Source organism: Macaca thibetana, chromosome 3, assembly GCF_024542745.1.
Source record: "Macaca thibetana thibetana isolate TM-01 chromosome 3, ASM2454274v1, whole genome shotgun sequence".
Classification (NCBI taxonomy): Eukaryota; Metazoa; Chordata; class Mammalia; order Primates; family Cercopithecidae; genus Macaca; species Macaca thibetana.
In genome coordinates this window covers 154,373,746-154,393,989 of record NC_065580.1, presented here as the reverse complement: position 1 = coordinate 154,393,989, position 20,244 = coordinate 154,373,746, and the positions used below count along the sequence as shown (strand labels likewise).

General features: G+C 55.0%; 2 protein-coding genes across 4 annotated transcripts in view; both read left to right on the top strand.

Moving 5' to 3' along the window:
- The window catches only part of NDUFV3 (NADH:ubiquinone oxidoreductase subunit V3), a 379,957-nt gene that overhangs the window by 149,646 nt on the left and 210,067 nt on the right, over window positions 1–20,244 (top strand). The gene's annotated exons all lie outside the window — the stretch shown is intronic.
- PDE9A (phosphodiesterase 9A) overlaps window positions 496–20,244 on the top strand; it is a 117,317-nt gene continuing 97,568 nt past the window's right edge. Inside the window, exon 1 of one of the 2 annotated variants that reach the window (XM_050784436.1) lies at window positions 496–798. In XM_050784436.1, the coding sequence (XP_050640393.1) occupies window positions 730–798 (69 nt within the window). In that variant the 5' untranslated portion in view covers window positions 496–729. The remainder of the gene's footprint in view (window positions 799–20,244) is intronic. The other variant, XM_050784437.1, reaches the window with a different exon arrangement.

Genomic DNA, 20,244 nt, shown 5'->3' with positions numbered 1-20,244 from the left:
GGACAGAAATAAAATCGCCATTTCAGCTCTGGGCGCAGCTGGAGGAGGCTTGGGAAAGCAGTGGGTGAACAAGAAGGAACTTTTCCCGTTTTCTATTCAAATGAAATGAGGGTGGCGGTCGCAGCGAGGACAGAGGAGCGAGGGGAGTTTTCCCGGCGGGGCTGCGGGGTCCACAGCGCCGCTGCCTCGCTCAGCCCAGCGCTGGCTTAGGAGTGACAGACCGCGTGGGGAGCCGGGTCCCCACGGCTGGCTTAGGGAGACGGCTCCGGGCCGAAGGTGTCGCTCAGGGCTCTGCACAGCTATCCAGGGGGCATCGGGAGATAGGCGGCCGACAGGGGGCTGGAGTCAAGGGAAGAAGAAAGAGGGGGAAGGGAGGTGAAGGGAGTGAAGAGGAGGGGAGAGAGGAGAGACTCGGGAGGGAGGGGGAAGGGGGGAGGGGGGAGGGGCGGGCGGCCGGGAGGAGGAGCGCGCGAGCCGGAGCCGGAGCCCGAGCCCGAGCCCGAGCGCGAGCCGAGCGGAGGAGGAGACCCTGCGGCGCGCGGCGGCGGCTCCCGGGCGTCCCGGGCCCGGTGGCGGCGCGGCTCTGGTTGGCTGAGCGCCGCGGGCCGCCCCCCGCCCGCCCCCTCCCGCCCCCTCCCGCCCCCTCCCCTGCTCCCCTCCCCCGCCTCCCGCGGCGGCTGGCGTCGGGAAAGTACAGTAAAAAGTCCAAGTGCAGCCGCCGGGCGCAGGATGGGATCCGGCTCCTCCAGCTACCGGCCCAAGGCCATCTACCTGGACATCGATGGACGCATTCAGAAGGTAGCCCCCTCCCCCACCCAGACACCCCCTCCTCCCCCCCGGGAACAGCGCCGGGGCCGGGCGCGGCGGGGCGGGACTGTCCGTGCGTCTGCGGGTTCTGGCTGCGGCCTCCGTGCGCTCCGCCAGCTCTGGTCGGGGGCGGGGGTCCCCATGCGCCGGCTCCCCGGGGAAAGGGGCGACTCGCCTGGGGGTTGGGGGGGGGCGGGCTAGTGTTTCCATTTCATAGGCAGAGCTTTTCTTTTTAAAGATCTGATTAGGCTGAGTTTTTACATTCAAGGGCTGGCACATGAAGCCTTTAATTTCCGGTGGATCGGCCCGCCGGGCAGCCCTTGGGTCGTGGTCCGCGGAGGGGGCGAGCAGCAGCCGCTTCCTGTCGCGCGGGGGCAGGTGCGGGGGGCGCCGGCAGCGGGGAGCTGCTCCCTCGCAGGTGGGTAGCTCCGACTACAGAGGGGGACTCCGGGCCGCTGCACCTCCGGGTCGCCGCGGAGAGCCTGGGGGGCAGCGGGTCCGGCTGTCCCCTCCTGTGCGGAGATAGGAAGTCCCTCGAATGTCCAGTGTTTCTAGCGGACTTGAGTTACACGGGAGAGGGGTTCAGAATAGACCCCCTTTGTTCGTGGCCCCCTCTGACGGGCGGAGAGGGACAATGAGCGCGCCGGCTTGGAAGGGGCTCTCATGAGCTCCCCCTAAAGTCCCCAGGGAAAAGCCATTGTGAGGAAATCCCTCAAACCTCAGCTGGACGTTTCAGGAAGCCCGTGCAGCTGCTTCTCACCTTTCTGCCCACGGAGTACCCCACTGAAGGAGGCCAGGGGGAGATACCCCGGCACAGAGCAGGTGCCGGCCAGGCTTGAGTTTCTCCTGTTCCCCGATGTGCCCTTAGCCGGCTTAATCAGTAGATTTAAGTCAACAAGCCGCCCTCACCCTGTGCCCAGCTTGATCCCCGTGAAATGGAAAGTACAGCCCTCCTCTACTGTAGCCGGCTTTGAGAGACTCAGATAACCGGGAGGAGGAAGCATCCTCAAGGACAGGTGGTCACCCCGGTATTTCATCAGTGCGGGGCAGCTGGGCAGGGGCAGACGCACAACTAGACCCAGGTCTCTGACTCCAGGACCAGGAGTCTGCAATTGCATGGGACTGTAACAGCCTCCTTTCTCCCCAAAGGAAGGAGTGGCCCTCCCTTGAATATGTCACTGCTCCAGCATGCACACTCACACACATCCACACACATGCTCCAGTGCTCACACATCCACTCACACACACGCACACAAATGCATACACACACATGCACACGAGCACACAGACATGCACACCACATAGGCACATGCACACACACTTTTTCTGCCCAATAGATGAGAATGTATCGAAGACCTGCCTTTAAAAAAAGAAATCTTTTTAAAGTGAGTAATCACCAGATCTACAGTAAGCAGGTCCATCCTAAGAACTTCCCAAAGGTGTCCCGGGAGCAGCTCTCTTGGAAGCAGGTGAAAAGTGGAGGATAGCTTCAGGAGGGGTGGGAGGAGGACGTTGGGCGTGGCAGGCCAGGCTGTTACTGTGGGCAGGATAGCCTTTCACAGTGGACACGCTGAGGTTGGGGTGATCTCCAGGAAAGCAGCCTGCAGGGGGGCCCTTGGGGAGACATGGCATGCGGCACCTGTAAGGGGGAGAGGCGGACTGACCACCAGCTCCACCACTTCCTGTAACCACGAGCAAGCCCCTTGGCTCTCCCAGCTGGCATCCTCGTCTCTAAAGAAGGCATCATAAAATCTACTTTATAGACTGGAATGAGAAGGGAACGAATGAACGTAAACACTGCCTGGAACGCTGCAGAACACGATGAGCATTATTCTCCCCTCAGTTCCTTCCATAAATGTCCTTTCCCGGGTAAACAGGGAGGCGCCAGACTGGTCTCCAACTCCCCCCCGCCCGCCGGCCCCCCGTCTCCAGGAGGTCTGTTGCTTGCTCCTGAGCTGCCCCCGCCCTCTGCCCCTTGCTGTGAACCCCGCTGGCAGCTCCTAGCTGGACTGTGAGCCCTGGTTGAAGCTGAATCGTTTGCCCAAGCATGTGCCAGGCAAAGCATGATAACTTCTCGCTCGCCTCCCAGGCTGCACACCCAGCAGCGCTGTCACGGGTGGGTTGCACCAGGCTCAGCTGAGAGCACTTTCAGCGCCGCTGCCATCAGCCGCCATTCCTTCTCTTAAAGTACCAGGCACTGGGTAAATCCTGGAATTTCCAGCATGAATCTGTCTCCCTGCGATCCGTGCCATCTCCTCTCCATCAAAGGTGGTGGAAACAAACCCGTATTGCTTCCTAGGAGGGGGCCCTGGGGGCCCCTGGGGGCTGGAGATGAGGGATGTATTGCTTTCTGTCACCGTGTTCTTCCACACCACCTGGCCATGAGTCCTGGTGATAGGCACGCCGGCTCCTTCATTATCTCTGCTCTTTGTCCCTCTGGTTACCTGACCCCCTGGCCCTCTCAGTTTCCCCCTGAGACTGCAGAGATGGGGAGAAAGGAGGGAACATTCGAAACCGGGGGTTCTGCTGAGTTCTCTGCTCTGGCAAAGCTCCACTTTGACGATCTGAAGTTGTCTGAGGGAGGCGCCGGGTGGCAAATGCCGGTGTCTCCTGGCTTGGCCTTACCTGTGCAGGTAACTCTGCAGACATCCCTGACGATTCGGAGGAGCCGCTGCCGCCACTTGGCAGCCAGGTCAGTGCTTTATTTATATGAAGAAAAGTCCAGACACACACAGGTGTCACATCACCAGAGTTACGCAGTGAGACACAGCAGCAGGAATTTGGGGCATTCTGTCTTCCTTCCTCGGGGGCTTTTCCTTCAGAGGTCGTGCAGAGAAAGCTGGGGGTGTGAAGTGAGTCGGCAGGTGCCTCCTGAGCCCTACAGGAAAGCAGGACTCCATGCCCTGGAGTCCAACTGAGGCTCCAGTTTCAGTGCTCCCTTCTCATCTCAAGAACCTTGGCTCAGCTACTTCACTCTGTGCCCCTGTGTTGCTGTGCTAAGAATTAAATGGGATAAGGCAGATTGCCTGGTCAATGAACCACCGTGTTTATTGAGCATCTACTATGTGCCGAGTGCTGGGGTCCAGAGTGAATGGGAATGGGAAGGAAACCACAAATGATAAACAGCAGCAGATGTTGCAGGCTGGGTGGGCCAATCCCGTATGGGGCCTGATGAACAGGTTTGTTTTTTGTTTTTTTTTTTCCTGATGATCAGCTTTGTGGGCTTTGTGGGGAAGGAGCCCTTTGTGCAGAACCGGTGGCCAGGAGGATGGCCTGGTGAGAAGCTGCTGAAGGGCCTGAGGACAGCCTCCACCCAGCCAGCAGCATCTGCACAGGCCTGTCCCTGTCTGTTCCTTGGCTTGCTAGGTGCACAGATCAGGACTTGGCACTTCCCCAGCACCAGGTGAAGCCCTCCTCTCGCCCCTCACCCCGTGTCCAGACCCTCAGGTGGGCTGTTGAAGAATGGGAGAGGTGGGAGCCCAGGTCCCCAAACCTAGAGTGCTGAGGTCTTTGCTTCGGAGAGACTGTGTCCTCTAGGAGCTGAAGCTTCGTCTTTCCCCAGAGGGTTTGTCTTTTCCTTTCCTCAGCTTCCCCTACCCTGGGGAACCCTGGCTGCTGCACCTGCTCCTTTCTCTTGCCTATGGAGAAAGGGTTTGCTCAGCTGAGCTGCCCATGGGTCGACAGGGACAATGCACTCAGCACTGGGGAGCTGGTGGGGGTCCCACCTGGTGGTACATCCAGGCTTGGGTTTGCCAATCTTCTGAGTGGGGGAAGAGAGAGGCCTTTGGGACCCCTAGGCCTGGCTGTGGGTGTAGCGAGGAGCCACATCTGTGCGAGACTGAATGCTCCCGAGCCTCTGTGGGTGCCACTGCCCTGGCCCGGCGGCCTCCTCGGGACACTCGCACTCTGCACGGCCTCCCTGGCACCTCTGGCCTGTGGTGTTCTGCTCCTGGCCTTGCTCTGCAGCTGGAACCCAGGTTTGAATGCATCGGCCGCTGCTTGAGTTTGCGAGGCTGTTTCTACTCTAAACCAGGGCAGCGAATGCGCACAGCCCAAAGGGAGGAGCAATGCTAGAAAGTGTTCAAGCGTCCGCAGAAGCTGGCTCCCAGTTCTTAATAGTTTGCCACCCATCGTGGCTACGCCACACCTACGCCTGCCTCCGCCCCATCTATGCCTGCCCCCTTCACCTGCGGGAGCCCAGGGCTCCGTGCCCTGGGCAGCTAGTGGGGCCTGCCCAGGCCTTCTCATGATGCTTTCACCAGCCTGGTCCTGGGACCCAAGGCCAGCGTCTGTGGGCCCCAGAGCTGTCCCTTTTTGGCTCAGGTCCTCCCCGCTGCACTTGGAGTCCAGGTCTCCACACCCTGCTGGAGTGGTCTCTGGTCCTGGCCCAGGGGAATGTCACTCCATGCTGCCTGTTTCTACTGACCCGTCCTGTTCAGGCCCCTCTGCCTTCATTTCTTGCTTTGGTACGAGCATGAGCTGGTGTTTCCCAGCTCCTCAGGGGAGAGGAGAGTGCACTGCCCCAACCTTGTCTGGTGTGGTCAGCACGGTGGGGCCTTAAGCCCCACGCGGCTCCTGTGTGCCTTTCCCCTCTCCTGCCCCCTGACGTGGTCAAATGCAAACCTCCTTTCATTTTAGAAGGCATGGCCTGCTCAGCCCACACACGCAGCGCTCTCTCCTGTGGCCACAGCATCTCTGCTCACTGGTGCAGGGCCGCGTCCCCCGGCCGCACTGACCCCTCTCCGGGTTTCTCTACTCCAGCATCACTGTCTACGCCCTTCTTCCCAGGTGGACAGCGGCTCTCCTCGCCATCCTCTCCACTTCCAGCCTATCATCTGTCTGCCTGTTTATAACTTTTGATCTTTAAATTGGTATAAAAATGGTACTGTAAGTTCATTGAACCAAGAAAAGCTGCTGAAGGAAGGGGGTCACTCGCACCCTTTTGGGGTTCCCAGTGTATGAATGGAGGGGGTGGCGGTGGTGGGGGACAGGGACCAATGGAAGTTGCCGGCCTTGTTGCTGTCCTGACCCCTGGCTGGGGACGACTCCCCTGTCTCTGCCGGAATTGAAGCCAGGCTGTGAAAAGTAATAAGAACCCTCCGTTTTCGGTTCCTTTGTCAACCAGCAACCAGCCACGAAGTGCCTGACCACCTGAGAGCTACGGCAGGTGCTGTCTCAGAGAGGGCCCTGGAAACTGGGCCCTTCCCAGTTTTAACCCAAGGGCACCGAGAAGTTAGGGAGCTGCTGGCCTCCCCACTCCTTCCCGTTGGTGTGGCCTGAACTCCCCTTTAGCCAGACATTTCCAACGTCCAGAGGCCCAGGAGGGGACAGCTGGAAGCCAGAAGCTCACCTGACGCCATCAGGAATTTCTGTGAATGACCTGGAAACCTCTCAGGCTAAATCGATGCCGCCCAATCCGGGAATCCAGGAGGGCTGGTCCCATGGAGCAGTGGGGACATGGTGCTGAGACGGACAGCTTCGCCTCATCCGCCTTTGCCACTTGCCAGCCGGGAGGCCTGGGCAAAGTCACTTTCTCCCCAGGGAAGTAGAGGCTCGCTGTGCAGGCCATGCTGAGGAATGGGGTGAAGTTTCCAGAGCAGGCCAGGGCACGTGGGGAGGCTCAGGAATGCCACCCTGGTCCTCAGGCCTGGGCACAGCACATCCCCCATGACACTTCTGTCACCCTGGACCCATCAGCCCGGAAGACTCTGCAAGCAGCAGTGGCAGCACCTTCCTGTCACTTGTCTTGTCACTCCCCGAGTCCACTGTGAGCTGGAACCACAGGCAACCATGAAGAGGGAGCCAGAGCCACGGGCCCCAGGAGCCTGGGGTCCCACAGCCTGCACCTTCATCTTCAAGCCAGCCGCTCCGAGCTCAGTGTGGGTGGAGGGGCTGTCTAGCCTCAGAAATGGGCAAAAGACAGCTCTGGTTGTCAGGGAGGTAAATCTAGCGCAGAGGAAGGGCACGCTGTCCCCGTCAGACGCCTCAGATGAACTGACATGCAAATGAGAGATGAAACGGGGACATGCCGGGCTGCTGATCTCAGTGCAGCAACCAGGACACCTTGGGGCACAAGCCGGGCAGGGAGGAGCCAGGGACCGGGCCCCAGAGGGCCAGGATTTCCTGAGAGGCTGGCCCAGCAGCCCGGTCCTGGGCTTGCTTCCCATGGGGTGGTGGGCAACCCTGAACCCTCTCCCACCCAATCACCTGCTTCCCTGGGCACAGGTGACCCAGCAAGCCGCATTCCTGGGAAATTTCAAAAGGTCTTGGGCAAGAAGGGCCCAGAGAGCCCCCAGAGACCAGACGGCACAGCCCGCCAGCTTGGCCTGTCCCAGACAAAGCGTGTCTGCACTCCTTGGCTTTCTCCCCAGACAAACCCACCCTGAGCACAGGATCCCTCCAGCTTCCAGGAGCAGGTGCAGGGCCCGCAGGGACGGCTCACAGAGAAGGCAGTTTGCAAGTCAGTGCCTGGCTTGTGGAGGTTGAGACCAAGGCCAGTTGGGTGCCTGCATTTCCAGGGGTCAAATCTTTTTGAGAAGAAAGTGTTCTAAGAAAGTGCACAGGGTGGGGGATGAAAGACCACGCTCTGGGTACAGTGTACACTGCTCGGGTGACAGTGCACCAGAATCTCAGAAGTTACCACTAAAGAGCTTACCCATGTAACCAGACACCACCTGCTCCCCAAACACTATTGAAAAAAAAAAAAAAAAAAAAAGATTAAAATGGAAAGGAGAAAAAGGGAAAGAAAGAAGGGAAGGAAGGAAGGAAGGAGGGAGGCAGGGAGGGAGGGAGGGAGGGGAGGGAGGGAGGAAGGAAGGAAGGAAGGAAGGAAGGAAGGAAGGAAGGAAGGAAGGAAGGAAGGAAGGAAGGAAGGAAAGAAGGAAGGAAGGAAGGAAGGGAGAGCACAAGCAAGGGTCCATCTGCAGGAGTTGGAGGAGTGTGTGCCTATATTCCTGGCACCATGGGCACAGTCATGCCGTGGGCACCAGGGATGCCCAGTGCACTCAACTGCCCGGGGTGGCTCCCGACATTTTCAAGCTCAGAAAGAAATATTTTCACTTGAGGGTGCAACTTATTTGTCTTGACCCCATCCCTGACCGCCTGTCTCCCCCTCACCCTGACCACATCTCCCTGAATCCAAAAGCTGGTCACGCAATGGGAGCACTGGCCCAGTACCCCTGAAAACTCGGTCTAGAAACAACTAAAAGAAGAGCCACAACGTTTTATTCCGTTTGCTTTAGACCGTCTGCCTGTTTTTTTTTTTTAATTTTAAATTGTGGTAAAATACAGAAACAATAAGCACTCCTTCCCCATCCCCTCCCCCACCCCTGACCTGTGCTGCTCATTCGCTTTCTGTCTCCCTGAACCTGACGAGTGCGGGGACCTCAGAGAAGTGGAGTCAGACAGGATGGCCCTTCTGTGCCTGGCCTCGGTCATTCGGATCGTGTCCTCAGATGCATCCATGTTGTAGCGCGTGGCCGAATTTCCTGCCTTTTTAAGGCTGAGCGAGATTCCATTGTGTGGAGGGGCCACATTTTGTGTTTCCATTTAAAACGGACGAATCGATGAAACTGCCTGATATTTTTAAGCCTCAGTCATTTTCATTCTTAGTTCCTCAGTTTGCAAAGGGCTGGCCTGTTGCGATGGGTTTATTGTTGCGTCTTCTGAAAAACCGAGTTCCCGAAGCCCTCTCCACGTCTTGAGTCATGGTTGTGCTGCTCTGCGAAGCTGTGTGCATGTCCGGTGGTGTAGCCTGTGATGTGTCGAAGCAGAAGGGGAGGGGGCTGCCCGGGGAAGACAGATGCGCCAGGTTCCGCGCCACGGAGCTCAGCTCCCAGCCCTGGTGGAGAGCGCAGACGGGGCTGATTTGTCATTTGTTTGCCCTTGAGCCCAGCAGCTGTGTGACCTCCCCGGGGCAAGTCACTCACCCTCTCTGTGCCTCAGTGTCTCTGTCTGTGCAGTGGGGGGAAGTTTTTGGAAGATTAAGTGGGCCAATACGTGTCAAATGCCAGAACACACTGGCACTTGGTAAATGCTATATAAATGTTACCATTTGTATTTGTTTGTTTATTATTTATTTATTCATGTCATGGATTTAAGGCAGTCTAATCTCAGTGCCTGGTGGAGAGAGACCCAGGCCCCACACTCCCAGGTTGTCAAGTGGCCCCTGTGCCTCCCACCATCGTCCCCAGCACGGGCTGTGTCCGGGCATGCATGAAGGGCCAGCTCACCGCGCAGCTCTGCTTCCCAGGTTAGCTCCCATCCATGCTCCCCTACCTGCTTCCTCACTGAAGGAAGGGAAGATAGATGCCTTCCATGTCCCCTCCCACTGTTGCAGAGGGATGGAGCTCTATGGTACACACACACATATACATGCACACACCCACCACACATACAGTGCACACACATCACACGCATGCACACAGCATGCACATCACACACAATGCACACACACATCATGCACATGCATACACCACGCACATCACACACCATGCACACACACATCACACACATGTACACACATCACACACAATGCACACACATCACACGCATGCACACACCACGCACATCACACACAGGAACACACACCACACACTATGCACACACATGATACACATGTACACACCCACCATACACACCACACATGCACATACACCACAAACACATCACACATACACACACCAAGCACACACACATTACACACGCACACACCACACACATCACACACAATAATACACACTACAAACACGCACATCACATATATGCACATGCCACGTACACACACATCACCCACATGCACACACCATGCACATCACACACATGCACACACCATGCACATCACACACAAGAACACACCACACACATCACACACATGCACACACCCACCACACACATCACAAACCACACAGGCACATCACAAGCACCACACACGCACATCACACACATGCACACACACCACACACACATCACAAACACCACACTCGCACGTCGCACACATGCACACACACCACACACACGCACATCACAAACACCACACTCGCACGTCACACATCTGCACACACACCACACACACGCACATCACAATCACCACACTCGCACGTCACACACATGCACACACACCACTCACATGCACACACTCACCACACATGCATATCACACAAATACACATATCACACAGATGCACATGCACCACACATGCATATCACACAAATACACACACCACACACATCACACACATGCACATACACCACACACACGCACAGTAGGAAGATGACAGAGCAGTCAGCAGAGCCCCCGGGGGTTTCAGGTTGAGAGGGGACGAGGCAGGCGGCAACACAGCTCGGAGGGAGGGCAGAAGGCGCCTTCTTTGCGGACTCACAGTGGGGCTCGCCTCCTATGGGTGCCCAAAGGGTGAAGCCCCTGATCTTATTGCCCGATTTGATGAGGTCTGAAGTGACTGAGCTTGGAGGGTATGGGCTGAGCCCACAGCAGACAGGCCTGGCAGTGCCCTCCATCTTCCCACCCTCTCCTGTCACCCAGCCCGACTCTTGGGGGCGGGGTGCCACCGTGATGTGCCGTCACCTGCAGTAGCATATCTTCATGCCAGGCTGAGACCAGCACCGTGTGACCAGCCTGCGCCATGTCCCTCAGCCCTGTGTTACACTGCACGCTGAGGCCCCACTGAAGCCTGCCAGGCCCCATCCTATTTATTCCAGGTAGCCGTCTGCCCAGCACCACCCCTCCCAGGCCTTTCCCCAAAGCCCAGGCCTCTCAGCATCCAGGACTCTGGAGTCTCCCAGGTGTTGATGGCCGAGGTCATCAGCTGGATGCCAGGCCACCCAGGATGCTCCAGGTCCTTGCTGGGGTCTGGAGTTTCTGATTCCGCCTCAGTCCCTGTGGTGAGTCCACTGCGTGTCCTCAGACGATGGATCAGGGAGCCCCCAGAGAATGACCCGGGGCCGAGTCGGGTCCAGATGCCAAAGGGGCTTCTGGACGCGTCTCCAGCTCCCACCTGCCCCTCGGAATGCCAGGCTTGGCTTCTGGAAGAGAAAGCTGGAGGTTTAGTGACTCCGGCCAACTGCTGTGAGTCCAAGGCATCAAACTAAAAATAGCGAGGCCGAGAGGGAGTCTTTGTGTTCGGCTCACTGGGCAATGGTGCCTCACCTCGCAGCACGACACAGGACTGATGACACGGGGCACGCTGGTCACAAAGTGCCATTCTCAGCTTGGCACAGGGACATGCCACCTGCAGGTGATGACACATCACAGTGGCACCCACCCCTGACGGTGCCGCTGCATTGAGGAGGAGCCCAGATCCAGGGAGACACTTGCAGTAGATGAGGCAGGAGGCCAGCGCGGGGTTCCGCCTGCCTTCCGGGCTGGCCTCTGCATGGACACAAGGCAGGAAGGGCGTAAAGGTGACCCTGGCCACCAAAGCAGGCCTGGAGCCAACTGGACCAGCGCGAGGTCCCGGTGCCAGCACTCAGAGACGTTTCTTTTCTGGCAGGAAAACCGTGCTTCATTTTCTAATGAAATTCCAAGGCAATCGAAAGGAAAGGAAAGAGGAGGGAAAGGAAGGGAGGGAGGGGGTTCCATTCCCATCCGAATGGAAGCCCCAGGGCTTCTGTAGCCCCCCATCACCAACTCCACTCACCACCTCTTATCTGATGTCTCCTATTTGGGTACACACGGCCGCGTCGGCCTTGCGAGAGCCTCAGGTTCCTCTCCACTTCCGGCTGCCTGCACTGTCACCACATCCTGCCACTGACCTCTGTTCGTCCCCTACTGGTCACTGCTGCGAGTCGAATTGTGTCTCCCAAAAAAATGGATTCCTGTCCTAACCTCTGGTACCTGGAACGTCCTGTTGGAAATAGGGTCTTTGCAGACATAGTCACATCAAGACAGGTCGAACTGCATTGGGGTGGGTCTCAAGCCCATGTGCCTGCCATCCTTCTAAGGAGAGGGAAATGTGGACACTCATTTGTCCACAGAAATGAGAACGGAAGACGTGGAGACAGAATCAGGCCATGTAAAGACAGAGTCAGAGACCAAAGTGATGTGTGTACAAGCCAGGCACTGCGGGCAGCCCCTAGAAGCTGAGAGAGGCAAGGCTCCTCCCTGGGGTCCTGGGAAGGAGCCAGCCCCACCCACGCCTCGAGCTCAGGCTTCAGGCCTCCAGAACCATGAGAGATAAACCTCTGTGGTTTGATGTCACTCAGTTTGTGGTCTTTGTTATAGCAGCCCCAGGACACCCAGGGAGTCGCCTTGTCGACCCTCATTCTGGCCCTCTGAGGGACTGATTGGCTCTTAGAAGACCCTTCAACCTGCCCTCTGTTCCTCCTTCCCCACCCAGCGACCCCTGGCTACACCCTGCCCAAGGGAGCTCATCAACGCCCACAGGGACCCTGTGATCCTGTCACCTGGGATCCCACAGGCCAGCAGTGTCGGGACCTGGACAAGTGGCTCCAGCCTTGGTAGCCACCCCCGACCTTGCTCTGCTCCAACAGCTCCCGGCCTTCCCTGCCCCTGCCGGCCCTCGATGAATGTCCCCTCTGCTAGGAAGCCCGGTGTATCGCGTGCAGGTGCCTCTCTGCACTGTGATAACTCCTCACCAGGCACCCCTGGAGCCCAGGATCAAGTCACTCACCTTCCAACTCTGCCCCTGCCCAGAGACTGGCCCGAAGCGGGAACCAGTAACAGTTGTTGAATAATGAACTGGATGCATGCAGCTCACCCGTGAGAGGACGTTGCTCGCTGGGCCAGGGATGAAGCTTCTCCCGCGTCGCTCCGCAGTCTATGCCTCAAGCTCCTGATGCCGCCCTGGGCACCTCTGCTCAGGGAGGCGCCGCAGTAGTCAGTTGGGGAGGCGGTATGAAAGGTGAGAAGGGAGTCCTGAGCACAGGAAATGCTGCCGTCCTGGGGCCCTGTAGAACAGGCTCACCTTCCCCAAGGGCCTTCTGGCCCTGACATCTAAAAAGATGTTTTTTATCAAAGCGGAAAGCAGCCCTGAGGTGGGGGCGTGGCCATCAGGAAGTGGGCGTGGTCATAGCTGAGGGCGTGGTCATCTGCTCAGCGGGCGTGGTCATCAAGAAAGGGCGTGGCTGCAGCAGGAAGGGCGTGGCCATCAGCTCCAGAAGGCCTTTCTTGCTGTCCTTGGACTTGGGTTCTCCTTGTCCAGGAGGATCTCAGCTGGAGCTGCCAGTGGCAGGGCTGGCACCAAAGCACTTCTGAAGTCTCCCCGCCTCCCAAGTGTGAGGCTACGGGGAAGGAGGGAGGGCAGCTGGCTTGTTTCTGGATGAGCCCATCTGACTCAGCAGCTGGGACCCAGCAGGAGTGCAGAGCAGGTCCCGAAGGTGCTGAGGACCCACCCGCAGCTCCGTCTCTGCTTTGTGAGGGCTGCACTCCCCCATGTGCATCCGGCGTCACAAAGGACCACAGGCCCGGCGGCCTCCACAGCAGACACCAAGGCCCTCGCGGTCTGAAGGCCGAGTTCCCAGGTCAGGCTGCAGCAGGGTTGGTTCCTGAGGCCTCTCCTGGGCTGGCGCCTCCTCCCCATGTCCATGCAGGGCCGAGCCTCTGCGTGTCTGTGTCCTCAGCTCCTCTTTTTACAAGGACATCTCGTTTGAAAGGCCTGGTCTCCAAATAAGGTCATATTGTGAAGTGCTGGGGGTCAGGACTACAACATGAATTTTGAGGGGAGACAGTTCAGTCCATAGCACCCCCTTTGGGAAGTGGGAATGTCCATCACCCTTCCCCATCTTCTGGCCTTTGGAACTCTAATGTGGGAAAGCAGGAGGGACCCAGAACGACATTGGGTCACCAAGGAGAGCATCGCAGCCCAGAAGGTTGAAAGGCGGCACCAAGGTCTTCCACCTGGTGACGACCAACTCGCCCTCCTGGGCTCCAGGCTGTCCCCACTCCCCCGCCACCCCCAGGATGTTGAGGCGCCTGGTCCCATCTGCCCATTCACTCCCTGTACACAGACTTTGCTTCTTTGTCCTCCAGCCAGGGGTGAAGGGCCTTCCTGGCGAAACAGCAAACAACCCCAGCATGCTTTGCAGCCTGACCAACCACATGACCAGTTGGAGGTGGTTGGTTGGAGATCACAATGAGGAAGTTGGATGACAGGTCCCTGAAACTTCTAGCAGCCCATAAGCCTATCCATTCAGACACCAAATCCATAGAAAACAGAGAGACAATATACTGATTTTCAAAAGGGAGACATACCCCAGCAAGTGCAGACCAGGGAGGAGGTTGCTGATGTGGCCACAGTTCTTAAACTACTTCATGGATGGGGCACAGTTTTTTTTAAAGGGGGATTTAGAATTCTATTTGGCAGGTGGCATGAAAAAGAGTTTTGAATAGAAACACGCCGCTCCCTCCCAGTTGCCTGCCCGGTATGTTTGTTTTGTTCTCTTGAAACAAAGGAAGAGAGTGGTGAGGATGGAGGGAAAATGAACCAGGAAGAATGAAAACGCTCGGCCTGCTTCTCAGATGGTCTCAGGCTGCCTCCGCTCATGGTAGTCGCAGGTTTTTGGGTTTTATGCAAGTTGGGATCACAACAGGCATCTTGCAAGAACCAGACATTACCTTTATTCTAACAGCCTTGCTGGGCCTTCTTGAAAGGGTGGCAGGCACCCCTTCCCTAGAACCCTGTGGCAAGTGCCCTCCTCCAGACCCTCTGCTGTTTGGTCAGGACCCCTGCAGTCCTGACTGGGACTACCTTGGCCCTTCTCAAGGGAACCAGCACAGGACATGTGTTTCTGCACGATTAACCGCCCTTTCCCCACTGCCGTTCTAGTGGAATCTCCCCTCCCTTATCCCGTTCCCACTTGGAAATGATGATGATGGAATGGACGATGCCGGCTTAAGACATCCAAGTTCTCAGGGTCGAAGTTGGGGAGAGGGATGCACAAAAAGGATTCCACTCTCGTCTGCCTTCCCCTGCCTCCTGGCTGGGCTCTCCCTTTCCCATGGTTTCCGCTATATCTTTTCACCCATGCCCAGCCACACCATTCTCACATACTGCCTTGACACTGGGCTCAAAGGGGCTGCGTGCTGAGAGAAGGTCCTCTCTCCCAGTGATCCTCCAGAGGGGCTGCCGCCTGGGTCCCCCGAGCACCTCCTACCCCACCCTCCCCATTCCTGCCATGCCCAGGGTCCAGGGTGCCCGGATTCCAGGGAAGGGTCACGTTAGCTGTCACTCGGAGTCCTGATACGGTAGAGACAGACCGAGGCCCTGGGAGAAGTGAGCATGAATTATTAAGACAAGGGTGAGGCCCCAGAGAGGGGGTGGCGGAAGGGTCATGTTCATGCAGCCAGAGTTGCCTCTTACTTGAACCGGGTGTCCAGGAGTCAAGCAGATTGCAACCGGCGAGAGGCCTTCAGAAATGCCCCGTGAGAGTCCTGTGCCCAGAGCTCCATCTCAGCACACTTCTTGTTCTTCTGGTTCGTCGATTTTTGCATTTTCAGTCCCCTGTGATCCATTATTTATAACGGTGGAGATTGGCCTCAGACACTAGCAGTGAGGAAAACAAAAGTGAAGCTACCCAGAAAACTGACAAGAGTGATGAGCAGAGCCACCATGACAAATGGACTCTGCGCGGAGGCCCGGAATCCGTGCAGATGCCGGCACAGGGGAAATGGGCGCTGAAATCTCACCGTGCGGCCAGGCAGCTCTGAGTGTGAATGGGAGGGCTGTTCAGACGGTCTGGATAGCCGTGTCCTGTGCATGAACATCCTCCATCGGCAGAGGAATTCCCCATGGATTATCAGAGCCGCTCCCGCCACCCTCCCACCTCCCGCGCGGGTCACATCAACTCCCTCTGCAGCCTCTGGCCAGCTGCTGAGCCCTCACTGTCTCCCCTCGTTAATGTCTCCTTCACCATCCCCTCCTAAAGTGTCCTCCCAATCACATACACACGCTGAGGCTCACCCGGCATCAAGGACTCCCACTGCCTGCGAAAAAGATTCCACCCCTCTTAGAACAGAGGCCAGGGCCGCTGTAGCAAATGGCCATAAATGCCACAGCTTAAAACAACAGAATGGGATTATCTCACAGTTCTGGAGGATGGAGTCCAAAATCTGAATCGCTGGGCTGAAATCCAGGTGTGGGCAGGGCCCCGCTCCCTCTAGAGGCTCCCGGGGAGATTCCCTGCCTTGCCTCCTCCAGTGCTGGTGGCTGCCCGCAGTTTGGGAGTTGCAGCCGCATGACACCACCTTTCTGTGTGTTGTGGACGTCCCTGCCTCCCCTGCCTGTGGGGGCTTAGGTATCTCTCCACTTCCCACTGAGTTTCTCTCCACATTTGAATTGGATTAACTCATGCCATGTTAGACAAATGTGCCTTTCAAATCCTTCCACTTAACAGACATTTGTTGAAGGTTCCTGTGTGCCGGGCCCCAGAGAAGGGACGTTAGTTAAGCGATGAATCTTGGGAGGCCGTGGCATGCTTTAGAGACTTGGCGTCAGAATGATGACCTGCACCCCACTTGGCGGCTCATCTGGGGCCCTGGAATCAGCAGACCGAGGTTGGAACCCAGCAATGGCACATGCTGCCTGTACGTTCTCGGGCCTCAGTTTCCACATGTGACATGGGGCTAGGATCTGCCCAGCAGATGTAAGTGCTCGCCACATCCCAGATAGCTGAGTGTCTCATAGAGGCTCCTGGTATCCTCTCCCTGCTGCTGCTCAGCACGGAATGAAGAGGTTCAGGAACTTGCCCACAGTCACGGATAACGAGGGACAGAGCTGGAACCGAGCCTGGGAGCCTGCACACACAGCCCAGTGTGACTGTGCCTTCCAGGGAGAGGCTGGCCCTGGCCCCAGGTGGGCACGCCAGCATCACCTTGAAGATGTGCTTTAAGGATCCAAGATAATGTGGGTGCTTCAACAGATGCATGGCAATAAAAGGAAAGGACCATGTATCACATTCATGCACACACACACACACTCGCACACACAGACACACTCATTCACACTCACACACAGAGACACACTCACACAGACACACACATTCACACTCACACATTCACACTCACACACACATATACACTCACACACAGATGCACTCACACAGACACATTCACACACACACATATACACTCACACAGACACACACATTCACACACATTCACACACATACACACATTCACACAAGCACACACACACTTAGACACACACATTCACACATACACTTACCTTCACACATACACACACATTCACACCCCCACACACATACACTTACACATTCACACAGATTCACACCCAAACACACTCACACATACAATTACACGTTCACACCCTCACATATACTTACACATTCACACCCACACACTCTCACACATATTCACACACATTAACACACACACATTCACACATACACTTATACATGTTCACACACTTACATTCACACACACTCTCACACACATACACTTACATTCACACACATATACATTCACACACATTCACACCTACACACATTCACACACACACTTATTCACACACACATTCACAAACACAATCACATATACACTTACATTTACACCCATACACTTACACATTCTCACACATAGACTTACACAGTTTTGCACACACACATACATTCAACACACACATTCACACACACATTCACACACATACACACACATTCACGTACACTTACATTCACACACACATTCACACAATTCACACTCACACATACACACTTTTGCACATAGACATACATTCACACATATACACACATTCACACACACATACACTTGCACACATACACAGGCACTCACACACTAACACATACAGTCACACATGCTCTCACACATTCACACCACATACACACACATGCACTCACACACATTCACACACACTATCACATTCACACACACACTTACACTATCACATTCACACCTTATACACTCATGCACATTCACACACATGCTCTCACACATTCACACGTACACACATTCACACACATACACTCACATTCATATGCACATACACTCTGACACACACATATACACATGCACTCACACATACACTCACACATATTCACACAGACACACACAGATGCATTCGTTTTCAAGTCAAGATCCTAGCACAGCCCACACCCTGCATTTGCTTGGTGTCTCCTGAGGTCTTTTTCTAGTTATACTTCCCATCCCTTTTCTTGCCATGTATTCCTGAACACATGTTATCTTTGATCCTTAAACCATGACTTAGAGATACAGATGTATGACAAGCTGAGAGATGATGTGAGACTGTTGTTAATTTTTTCTCCGTGTATTAATTACATTGTGGTTCTCTTAACCACAAAGGAAGTGTTCTACTCCAGAGAACCGCGCGGAAACGGTGCGGACAGACTAGCATGACACCTGAGAGGAGCTTCAGGATAACTCCTGTGCTGGGGAGGTTGGGGTCCCGTTCAAGCGGGAGGGGAGGCGTGGGGACAGGTGTTAAAGCTGTGGGTGTGCAGCTGAGGCTTCGTGACATTTTCCTCCAGTTCTTGTGTACGTCTGAGCATTTCCATAACAGAGAGGCGGGGTTTTTGTTTTGTTTTGTTGTTTTTTAAATAACGTCTTAAATGCCTCTGGCACTTGGGAATCCATGGTAATTTCTGTTGTTGTATATTCTTTTTCAAATGCAATGACCTGAAAAATATCTCCTAAACTGGAAAAGGAAATAAGGCTGAATACAGATTTTATTTTAGCAAATAGAGAAGCAGTGATTGTCTGGCGGTTAACTGTAATCCATTCTGAGTGTGGCATTATTAAGTATTCTAAAAACAAAAGACCAAACAAAATGAACAATATGTCCAAATGTATGTATATAATTTGTAATTAGAGGTAAATTGCAGGTGAATTGCAGATATACACAGATGGATGGATGGATAGATGATTGATAGATTGATTGACAGATGATTTGTAGATAACTTGCAATGTTTCTTCAGTGAACGCATATTTATTTCTTGGGTAAAAAGAAAAAACAATAGAATGTAGAATTTGGGGCTTGGCCTCTTTTAGCTGGTTTTTAAAATATTAAACACTTGTAATTATCAAGCGCTGAAAAAGGCAATAGAAAATTCACCTTTTAACTCCCTCAAAGATAGGAATTTGCGAATCTGCTAGTGGGTTGGGTTTGGCTGGTCCTGCGGGCCGGTTTGGTCTGTTCCCTCCCCTAGAGAGATCTCCAAGCCTGGCTGAGATGTGCTTGTTTGTCTTGAGGGCAGACAAAGCCTAGCAAAATCTTACAGAAGCCGATATAAAAGCTTAATAGCTTATAAAAGCTCTAAAAATGATTCACAATCTAGGATAGAGAAAATAAAAGGAATTTGAATTGGTTTATTTTCCTTTGGGGGAGCCTAAATCAATATTTATTCTGGGTATGCACTCAGAAATATCAGTAATTTGAGAACAAGGCAAACAGAAGCTGCACGTCCCGTTATGGCCGTGAGCCCACCTCACCTTGGTTCAGACCACGGCTGAAGGTCTGACTTAGGTGCATGCACTCCTGGAGCTGAGGGCCTGGAGCGAGGCCAGGCCGGGCTCTTCTCTCTCTTGTCTGTCCTCGTCTGTGGGAATGAAGATGAACAGCGCTCAGGAGGTCCTTTGGAGGACCCAGAGTCCCTGGACTTTTAGGGTGCTTGGCTCTGGTTCCAGCCCGAGTGTGGTCTCTGTCCCTGTTGGTGGCTGTGGTTATGGCATGAGCATCATTAGTCACATAACATAAAACCACGGAACGCAGAATTTTGCCCACCCCGGTGCACACAGGAGCAAGCTTGGGCACCAGCACCCCCTGAACGCATGCCAAAGGGCAGGTCCAGCTCAGTGCTGAGGTGTGGAGGATCCCACCTGGGGCCTGCCTGCAAAGATGTCCCCTTCCCAAGATGCCCTGCTGTGTTTAGAAAACGAGAAAACTGGCCTAAACCACAGTGAGGTCAAATGGATTGTTTAACCTGTCGAGTTTGGTTTTTTTGTTCATCCGACGTGGTTGATCTTATTAACGCGCACGTATTTGTATTGATGTGGCTTCCAGCTTCCATCACACTGTGGATACAGTTGGATGTGGCTGCTAATCAATGCAGGGCTCAGTAGGTCAGTGAGAGCAATCAGAGCCTGCTGTGTGGTGGCATCCCCGAGTTAAGACAGGCTTTTGTCCCATACTCTGTTGAAACACCCAGAAATGCTGACATGTTGAAGTTAAGGCCACGTGCCTTGGTGCTACTTGCTTGCGAAATAGCCTTTGAAGGGAAAAGGAGGAGGAGGAGGATCCATGAGTTTCAAGGGTCCCCTCCTGTAATCACGGCTGCCACTTAACTGAGTAAGTAATGTGTAGCAGGCCCTCTATCTGCATGACGAATCCTCCTAACATTCCCGTGGGTGAAGTAGGATTTGTCTCGCTTTGCAGCCAAAGAATCAGAGCCTCAGAGAAGTTAAGAACTCTTC